Source organism: Prinia subflava, chromosome 7, assembly GCF_021018805.1.
Source record: "Prinia subflava isolate CZ2003 ecotype Zambia chromosome 7, Cam_Psub_1.2, whole genome shotgun sequence".
Taxonomy (NCBI): domain Eukaryota; kingdom Metazoa; phylum Chordata; class Aves; order Passeriformes; family Cisticolidae; genus Prinia; species Prinia subflava.
Window position 1 is genome coordinate 30689121 of NC_086253.1, and position 10766 is coordinate 30699886.

The following is a 10766-nucleotide window of genomic DNA, read 5'->3' on the forward strand; positions in this document are numbered from 1 at the left end:
ATATAAATAACTTTCTACGCACTGTAGTGGCTAGTTCATGGTTAACTAGTTGCTTAATGCTGAATAGACAAAAGAAAAACTTCACCAGGTGGATGGCTTCAGAGATAGGTAAGTATAGTATTAATGAGGAATTGGCAAATGTAAAGCCAATTAGGCACAAAACAAAGAATTTAGACTGGTTGGGACCGGACAGACAAAGGAACACCATTACTGTGCATGCTCCAAAGAGAAAGATGAAAAGTTCAGATGCGAAGATGACCTTGGAAGCCTTCATCAAAGACCCCTGACGAGCCCTGAACTGGGGAGGCACAAGCGCAGTGCAGCAGAACTGTCTGTAACCATGAGCTCATGCTATGTAAATGAGTTGCAGCGCACGTGATGATGTTGCAGTGATATCACACAGTGGTACTAGGCAATACTTAGTGTATGAACAGACCACAGCACTTGCCAAAGGTGGGTGAGTTAGGAGGAGATTCCCCCTCACTACCAGCGCTCCAATAAACAAATGCCTGCTCTACAGACATCTCTGCCTATGGGGATTTATTTCCAGCTTATCTTTCGAGCATCAGTGGTAATGAAAGATGCCAGGCGCGTTCTTGAGGAAGGATTTTTCTCCATCTTGCAGCTTAGGAGTGAAGGAAGCAGGCAGCTCGGGAGACACACTAATGAGAAACGCAGGGCATGAGATGCATCCATCCATAAGTGCCCTGCCTTCTAATTATGATTTAAATGGTATCCACTTCATAGAACTGGAGAGTGGTTTGACTTGGAAGGGACCTAGTTCCAAGCCCTCTGCTAGTGGCAGGGCCACCTTCCACCAGACCAGGCTGTTGTACCACCAAGTACAAACCAACAGCCAAATTAGGTGTGCTATTTTAGTATGAGTACTATCATTTTAGTGTGAGCAAATGAATGCTTCATGTGTGTGTACATAGGCAACAGTTGGTAGAACACCATGAAAAAGTACTTAAAACCTTCCAGGATGCCTGTGTTCTCACTTTTCTCAGGTGCTCTGTGCAGTGCCTACGACACTTCTTGTTTTTAGGCACACAGAAAAGAAGTGATGCTGTCTTTACATCATGCCTTAATTGCCTGTGCAATTAACTCTTACAAAATCAACTGGGGGCGGCAAGAAAAAGAAGGAAGTCCTTGGCAGAAGGTTGATTGGAAAGCTGCATGGAACTGCAAAAATTAAGAAACAGGAAAGGATAACAAATGTACTGTAGTGTGGGAAAGCCTTGGGAAGAGAGCATGCAACAGTGTAGGAAGGAGCCAGCTCAGAGCAGAAGCTGGGAACTGCATGGACCTTTAGAGACCAAGGCAGAAAAACATTAGGTACTGGTGGAAGAAGATACAGAACCAGCCTGCGGATTTAGAAACTGAGAGAAAATTACAGAGTAACAGGATAAACCTTGAGATTTTCATGGGAATGGTCTTTAAAAACAGGAGATCAGGCAGTTTCTATAGGGTCTGGAAAATATTTTCAGTTGAAAACAAACACATGTAAGACAATAATCCTGTGTTTACTTCCAGGTACCTGAATATACTATTATGGGCTATGGTAAGAAAGAGTCTAAGTTGGTCCAGTTATTTTCTGAACATCTGCAACCACTTTTTGCTCATCTTTTATATCTGGGGCAGACAGCTGTTAGGGACTTCATTATCTTTGTCTAAATACTTTACTATCTTTAGAACATTTTTAACAGGAGAAAATAAACAATGACTTTGGAAAATTAAAACCTCTTTCCAAATGCTCTGAAGACAAAATGATGCCATTGTCACATTACATAGTGTACTTTTTGAGGCCTCTTTGTGATTCTGGTTTAGTTCTTTCACTGGTAAAGAAATTCTCAGTTTAAGAAATGGTTTTCTTCCAGCACCAGTCAACTTCTCTGACTATGGCTATTTTGTTGTGTTCCTGTCACAGTGCCTTGCCTTCAGGGTCCACACCAGCACCTTAGGCCCTCCATTTAGTCTAGGTTTCTTCTGTCAGCTTTCAAAAATCTAAGAAGGAAAATGCTTCTTAAAGTTGGCTTGCTAACTGTACTGACAGCTGGTCTCACTGATATTTAAGTAGAGGCTGCCCAAATTACTTCCCCCTTTTTTCTCTGTTTCAGTTAAATTAAAGCTCCTTGTGTTAACACTACTGTCAGGACATATCATCTTCAAGATGACTCCATGAATACCTCCATTGAGGAAACATCCAAAAAGACTCCTCATAGCAAGAGTTAAATACAGACACAGATTTTCACAGTTTTGTTATACATTTGATTTCATTTTCTTGGGACTAGATTTCCAGTGAATTCCCCAGATCCCAGTTTCTGTGCTATCTCAGAACACATTTTCTCAAGACTCTGGTGCAGCATTAGTCCCAACATACAGGGCAACCCCACTGCTACTAAAATACCCTTATTCTCTGCAAGGCTGCCAGTTCCTTGCCAATTCTAGTGTTTCCTCTCCTACTTGGGACAGTCTCATTTTATATGCTCTGCCATTGCTTTTTACTTCATTAACTCACCACTCTGGGACAAACATGCCTCTCATTTCTGTTTTTCCCTTACTATCACTTATAGCTACTTGCAACACTCTATTCTCGTATTTACACTTAATATGAACTGGATAATTCCCTTTCAGGGGTAATTCTCAGGCTCTTATTCTGCTGCTGAGCAGTCCTTTCAGCCCCCTTCCCCACCAGAGCATGTATTTCTGCTTCCTGTGTATCTGTGTTTGAGTAATCATTTTTGTGGGTTCTACCAGGCAAGCTTTTATTCAAACAATATATTCTTGAAAGAAAACCAGATGCTGTAAAATCAATCTATTTCCACCATCAGCATTCACTTCAGATGTATTTAAGATTCACAGTGATTGTGGATCAATGACACTTGCAATAAACTTCCAATAAACAGTTACTCTGGCCTGCAGCCTGCTCCTTGCAGTGCTGTCGTTTTCTTGGTGTTTCTGAGAGTAGTTTTGGCAGCAAGCCACTTCCAGGACTTGATATTCCAATGGCTTGTTGTACATCAGTCACATTTCTGGGTAGGGACATGTAGGGTGGTACCTACAACAACTAGTTAATGAGTCCTAATCCCCAGTCCTAGATCAAACTAAGGAGCTCTGGAGAAAAACTAATAACTTTTTTTCCTCCCTCTCTTCCACAGCAGACCTCACAGCTATGCTGCATTTTTATCCAAGAATTCCTGACTCTGGCCAGGAACATTTGCCAACCATCCTCTATTTATTCCTGGATTTTGTCCAAAAGGCAACTAAAAGCCAGGGACCTTTCTCTCTGGACTAAATCAGTGTAAAGTCTGTCTCGCAGGGTTTAAGTTACATGGCAAATAGCTTACCATTATTAATTGATTTACCTTTAACTTTTGTTGGAGCCATTCCCTTAATACAAGCCAAGATTTCACAAGTGATACAGTTAACAAGATTTTATAACTGGGTTATCAACACTTGAGAAAATTTTAATACAATTCTGAAGATACTTAAAAAATGCCTTAAATAAAAAAACAATTATAAAATATTTTACTCTTTCTCAATTTGATGCTGCCATCAAAGTTGCAGAAGAAAATGGACCAGCTGGATGCCACTTGCAATATCTATCTGCTTTCACTTTAGCTCTCCTGTATGGAAAGAGTGAATGAAACAAGATTTAGATCAAGACCAAATACAATTACACCTGGGTGTCTTATCCGCCTAAAAGGGTTAAGAATGCATTGAAAGAAATTTTTCTTAAATTTTGCTTCAAAGCACATTTAAAGGCCTAACAACACTTTGAACTTGTTAATTAAGTTTGTTTTCCTAAGGAGATAGAACTGCAGTGTCTAAAGTTAACCTTGACTTTCCCTTCAAATCATCGTAATTGCGTTTTGTCTCCTCTGAGGAATGAATCCAGACTCAGTGTGATCTGAAGCTGACCACCTGTGAGAGCCCAGGAGTGTTCTCACATCACTTGCCATTATCAGAACTAGCTTTATGCATTCCACCCACTGAATTTATTTGAATTAATGCAAATATTTATACTATATACTGACCTAAAAGACTTTAAAAATTCAAGACAGTTTCTTTAGTCTCAGCTCAGGGGAAAAAAAATTCCCACTTGATAACATGAAGATTGTCCTTAATAAACACTATTTCTCTTTAAAATGCAACTTCTGCCTCTCTAAAATCTTCTGGTATCACAGGTATTGAAAAATGTTAAAAATTAGCTCAATTTTTGTGATTAAAAGGATGAATCCCTCAACTCTCTACTAAACGAACTGAACAACCTAGTTAAAGATTTCCAAAAGAACTAATTTACAGGTAAATTCAAACCTGCAAACTTCAGCTAAAGAAGTGAAAACCCAGATTAAAAAATCTAGCCCTCTCTTGTACCCCAGGTTTTACTGTAATTCCTTTTCCCAGTCGTTTTTTAATCAATGCATTATTTTTAGCACTTTGAAGTACCTGTCAAGTAGCATTTCATGAAAAGTGCCTTCTTTCCTGGCTTTTCTAAGGGCTTTTGTATCTTCTTTGCTTATTTTAAGCTTTTTGTCTTGAAAACTTTGGAACTTCTTCCTGTAAGAGGGAAGGAAAGTAGTAAAGAACTGAAACTTTTAAAAACCTTTTTTTTCCAACACAACAGCAGCTGTTGTAAGAATCTTAGGTCCTATTAAAGCAGCAGATAGCTGACCTAATCCAGCATAAGACCATACCAAAGCAGAGGAAAAGTGGGAAAGGAAGGGAGTGGCTGAACGAAACCACTCTGTATTGACCTAGAGCCCATCCAGCTTGGAGGAGTGGGTAGAAGAGTCTGGAGTGAAGCTGAGCTTGGGAGATGAGAGAAGGAAAGGTGGTGGTTTTAGTTTTTGTCTCTCAGTATCTACACCCATTTAAAAGGAAATAAATTTAACTAATTTTTCACAATTAACCCTGGGATAGTATCTGGCACAGCATCTCTCCTTTATCTCAACCAATGAGCTTTCTCATCCTTTTTTCTTCCCTTGCCCTGCTAATGAAAAGTGAGTGAAAGGCTGGATGGGAGTTGGGCCCTTCCACCAAAAAAGGCCCCAGTTAGAAGCAAAAAAGGTACTTGAGCCTGTTACCAGCCCTAAAGTACATACACATAATTGATTTCACACTGTTTAATGTTTCCTTTGTCTTCTTGTGGAACTTCATCTTTCTTCTTAGCTTCTCTTTCAGCACAAGTACGAATCTAATAATTGAAAGCAAAAAGAAAACACAACCAAAACACAATCGAAAACACCTGTATTTTAAAAACTGTAAGTTACAGGTTAAAGATGACTACATATCCTTTATAACAGAATCAGAGTCACAGTGACTTTTCATGTTCACTGTTTTCAAACTGGTTAACCAGAGACAAATGCAAAAAGCAAAAACTGCCTGAAACATGGGAAATATTCAGTGCAATCCTTGATACTATGGTAAGATATAATTGCCTTAATCTCAAAGGAGCACTATTACAGTTCTTAATTTTAGCAGGAACAGTTCACAGGTTGACTTAAAAATACTATTGTTCAGACTAGTTAAGACATCTATCTCTACTTGGAGAGACACATAGATTTTCCATGGTCAGATAAAGTCAAGATGGTCCTTTTAGATTCTCTTAAACGATCTCCCATTCTAGATCATTCTGGTAAACCCTTCTCTCTCTCTGGTTCAGTTGTAATTCCTCTCTTCTCTTCCAAGCTATTCAGAACTACCTGGAAGATCACACAGACTCTTTTGTCCTCCTGAGTGGTAAAGTATCTTCTCATCTCTACAGGAAGTACTGAGAATTTATTCAGCCCTGGAACTCATTTACCTTTCTTGTGGCCAGATCACTTGCCAGCTTACAGGAAGTGATTATAACTGTATGAATAGAAAATCATAGCACACAGACACCTGCTTGTTTGAGTATGCCTGCCAATCCTGTATTAATTGTAGAAGTTATGGATTACCTTTATCATTTCTTCTTCCCCTGCAGTTTTGCTTTTGGCTTCTATGTCCCCCTCTTCATTACATCTAATAAAACGGCTGTTTGCTGCTAGTAATGCCATTTTCCTCTGCAGAAACAATATCACACATTGTAAGCACAATGAGGTTGTACATAATCCTTGATTTGTAACATTTATTCTCTACAATACACCAAAAGTCTCTGTAATGGCTTTAATTCTTTTATGTATGATGTAGTGGTTGATCACAGCTTTCTTCAATCAATGCAAAACCAGCACATTTGGATACTTCAACAGCTAGGCAGCAGACTTGCTGGCTCCTTCATTTTTAAGATGCCTGTAGCTGCCAAAATGCAGCTATTGAAGTATTTTAAAAACGTTCAATTACAGTAAATGCATTGCAATTGGAAAATCATAAGTTACAATATGAAAGAGATTGCAAAAGGCTTTTACTTCATAGACAAAACCCATCTACATAGGTTAACTCAGAATACAGTCAAACACTAGCAACATCAAATGAACTATTCCAAACAGCTTACATCTTGGAAGACAGGTTCCCACTGCTCTCTTTGCCCTATTGCATCGGAACGTCCAACTACAAGTCCGTCTGAATTTATACCAAGGTATTTGCTGTAACCAGACTTGAGAGCAATCCTCAAAGAGAAAATGTACGAAAACAATAAGGAGTATTTTTAATTCATGCAATTCACAATATCCAACACATCACAGACACTTTTAGTAGTAACAATGTGTTTCACAAGAGTATTAGAACGCCCTCTCACAAAAATCCAAAGATAACAAGTATCAAAATTTGAAACATTACAGTAATTACCTTGTATCAGACAACTTTACTGCTGTAAACTGCTCGGGAGGACTAGGGCCTTCATCACCTGACGAATGAATTTTCCATTAGTAAAGTATGAAGTATAAACATAAAATATATTACCCTATAAATACTGCAGCCTATAAAAAATAATTACACACTAACCATATCTAAATACTATGAAAAGTATTTACTTTGTTAAAAATTCCTTTTTGAGCATTCACTTTTAAAGAAGCAATGCAGATGCTCATTTATGTTCACATATTTACACCACTTAAAACAAGACACAAAATAAAGATGACCCTCATTTAAAGGAATTTATAATTGAGAATGTTTTGTAATTCTCCTGGTGGCTCTGAAAACCCTAATCTCCTTGTAATGTTACTTCTTTCATAACAAAGTGCATTATGGTTCAGCTATGCTAACTCAACTCAGTATCCTAAAAGCTACTAGCTTCTCCATCCCTCAAGACCAAACTGAGAGAATATGGCCATTGCTGCTGAGATCTCACTCTGAAGATGGAACACAGGCACTGTCAGGGTTCTGGAACAGTCCATGTCAGAGTCAAGGCTCTCAAATTCAAAGAACAAGCTAATTATCCCAGCACTTTAGTAGTGCTCTTGTCCAGTGACAAAACAATTATGTTAAGACAACGATGCAGCAATAAGCATTAAAACTCATCTACCTTGAATTTCACTCTTCAAGTGACACCATAAACATTTTATAGGTTTTAATAAAAATTATACTGCTTTATATCCAGCAAGTGGTATGGCCTTTAACAGGTAATCATCTCCAGTGCAGTTCAATTTATTGCACACATAAGCCAGCATGAAACTAGATGAGTGAAACTGACTGGTAGTCATTAAGTTTAAGTCATCTGCATGCTTCAGCTAGAATGATTGCATTTTTTGTAGTAAACTGCTTTTAGTTGTAACACTGCTTGCCTTGAAGTGATGCTAGTTCTATGCTTTTAGGCACTTCATTATTAAAACTATTATTTTCAAATTTCCTGGAACAAACCTTTATGTGGTGCTCCAAGTGTAAACAAGCCATTGTCAAGGGCATGGATGTAAGCTCCTTTATCCATTTCTATAGCTATAGTTCCTGTAATTTCACCAAAATTACTGACAGCCCACCAGTTTCCTGTAATACAAAACAACGACAATTTGTTAACAGAGTAATCACAACTTCTGATGACAGTAGCTCAAGAGATTGTATTTCTGTGTCTTCTCTGAAATTTTAAATTTAAAAGATAACATTTCTATAGCTATCTAGCAATCTTTGTGCATTACTTTATAGTCCAGAGCCAATTTAATGGTGGTCCTACTCTTCAACCTGCTGTCATCTCTAGTTACAAGCTCCTGTCCCTTCTTTGTGTTAGTCCACAGACCAAGCTGATTGATTCAGCAGCAAAGATATGTAGCGGTGTGTGACTCTCTCCTGTCCCAGGGCACACAGCGGCCAGGGGTGCGACACCTTCCCCCTGGGGAGCTCTCACCTCCCCACCTAGGGACTCCGATGTTCTCGGCAGTGTCTATTTCGGAAGCACAGATGGAGTGGAGGCGAGACGGGTCTTGGGGTAAACTAAGGAGATTTATTACAGGTATAACTGAAGCATAACAACTAAAAGCTGGACCCCAAAGACAGGGAGCACATGTCCCGCCGTGGGTTTTATAGACGGGGCGATACAAAGCAAACAACCAATGAGAATGCACTCAGGGAGGAGTCTAGGGCAGGGAATACAGAACTAAATCCAATGGGAATAGCAGAAGCAATGTAATGATATGAAACAGCAAATGATATATCGAGTTAGGGAAGATTGGCAAGCAAGGTTCTAGAAACAGAGGCAGGGACACAGAGAAACGACACATAACGGCATGTATAATTTAAATCATAACACACAAATGAAATATAAAGCTAGCTTGAAAACTTAAAGCGGAAAATCCACACCACAACAAAGATACACCTCACAAGGAAAGTATTTTTTCCCTCTGGATCTGTCTCCTGCAGTTTTGGGGTCATATCCATTTACTAGATTCTCCAGCAGAAGAGAAGCAGAGATATTATTTCATCTTGCTGTTAAACATGTGAGTTGTAATCCTTAGACTTCAGCTGATCAAACCAATCTGGGTTTGAACATTCGACTTCTACAGAATTCTACCAAAGTTAAAGGTAGCATGAACACAACTTAGAATTATGACTTTTACACTTTTTGGATAGTAAATTTTTCTCCTTGCAAACTGTCTTACAAATATTTCCTACCTCATTAAGATAGTAACACTTATTTTTATTACTTATAAAGATCTGTATCCATCCCATTGGTGCCACAAGTTCCGTTTGGAATCTAGGAAGATCCCGAGATACAAATTGCATGTTGTGAGAAATAGTTATGTATCTCTACAGGGGTTACGCTTGCTTTACAAAGCCCTGTAACACCCTCTTTAGCTCCTGCCACATCCCCTACAGTTTCCACAGTCACGTAACTCCTGGAAAGCAGCTCACCAACAATATCGAGCTGCTCTGCCACATCCTCTTCCCTTTTCCTTTTCTTTTCCTTGTGCTTCTTCTTGCTGCAAGGGGAGATGGGAAGAAGTGAGAACGAGCCGCCGAGCCAGCGCCTGCCAGCCCGGCCCGGCCCTGCCGGCCGAGGGGAAGGGCCGGCCCGGCCTCCTACACCGGCCCCGCCGCGGGTGCGGGACGGCGCGGCGGGCAGCCCGCTCCTCACCTCTTCTCTTTCGACCCTTTGAGGCCGAGCTTGGTGGATTTGACGCAGGAATACTCCGCCATGTCGGGATGCAGCGGGCGCAGCGGCCCCGCCCCCGGCCGGGCGGAAGCCCTGAAGCCGCGGCCCTTCCTCCGCCCGGCTGTGGGCGGGCACCGCGCCTCGGCCACCGCTCCTGGGGGGTGCTGCACACGGGATTGATCGGGAGAGTAAAACAAGAAGAGTTTAAAATTACATTTAAACACTCTGTCCCCGGGCACCTTTCCCTTCTAAGTCTGGCTTGGCTCCATGGGTGCAGTGCCTGCGCTTTGCCGGACTGCAGGCAAGGAGCGCTGAGGAATGAAGAGCCCACAGCTACTACAGCCCGTGCTGGTGCATTGTAAAACACGCGTCATGGACATCAGCAGAGCCCTCGGACGTGAGGGCAGCAAGGCCAAGGCCAGCAGACCTTGCCTCTGGCAGGGTTACTCGGGAGCTGCACACCTGGGTGTGCTGGTAAAAGCTTCCAGGGACTCCGATGAAGACTGGTTGGGGAAAAGCAGCTTGCAAGTCAGCCAAGTGTACCATGCTAGGGGTGTAAGGAGGTATGACATTTCCCCCCCAACCTGTTAATCACTTGGTATTCCACAGAATAAAATCTGCGTCATACCTCCCCCTTGGCATATAACAACCTTTTCTCATATCAACCTAGCACCTTCTAGACAGGTACCACTACTCTTTGCTTGGGGAGCAGCCTTACTAGCACATGTGTAATTAGAATCCAAATTACAGTAGTAATTTTTGTTTAGTCTTCAGAAGTGTTGCTCCTACTTCACACTCATGAGAGGAGGGGTTTCGTGTCCAAAAAGTTGCCTGTTGATTATATTACCTGGTTAACTGAAAAATACTGTCCTTACCAAGGCTTGTTATACATGTCTCATGTACAGGTACAGAGATGCTTGCATTAGATTGCTTCCTTTTGGTTTCCAAGTTAATTTCCTATTTATGCTTGCAAGTTTTCAGCACCTCAGAGGTATCTTCTACAAATAAGAAATTAGAGTCTCATACATGTTTGTCAAAGCTTTTAAAGTCATTTTTGAAAGCCTGACCAATTGATAAAGCTTGGTGTGTACAGTGTCCCAATGAATGACCCTGAAGTTGGTGGATTACTCCAGGTGCCTTCCACAGATGCTTTGGTTGGATCCAGAACCCTGTCTCTTCTTGCCAAAATGCTTTGAATTTCTCTCTGTGTGCCTAAGATGACACTACCTCGTATTGTTATTTGTGAAGTTGGAGTCGTTACACT

The 10766-nt window shown here is 40.7% G+C and overlaps 1 protein-coding gene across 1 annotated transcript; it reads right to left on the reverse strand.

Annotated features, from left to right (window-relative positions):
• Positions 1 to 3343: 3343 nt before the first annotated feature.
• FRG1 (FSHD region gene 1) lies at positions 3344 to 9636 on the reverse strand. Its single transcript, XM_063402069.1, has 9 exons — positions 9485 to 9636; positions 9262 to 9329; positions 7780 to 7902; positions 6769 to 6826; positions 6476 to 6590; positions 5943 to 6047; positions 5106 to 5197; positions 4450 to 4560; positions 3344 to 3626 (listed from the first exon to the last, which is right to left on the reverse strand). The coding sequence occupies exons 1-9, from the start codon at positions 9544 to 9546 to the stop codon at positions 3539 to 3541; spliced, it is 822 nt and encodes a 273-aa protein (XP_063258139.1). The 5' UTR covers positions 9547 to 9636; the 3' UTR covers positions 3344 to 3538.
• Positions 9637 to 10766: the final 1130 nt, after the last annotated feature.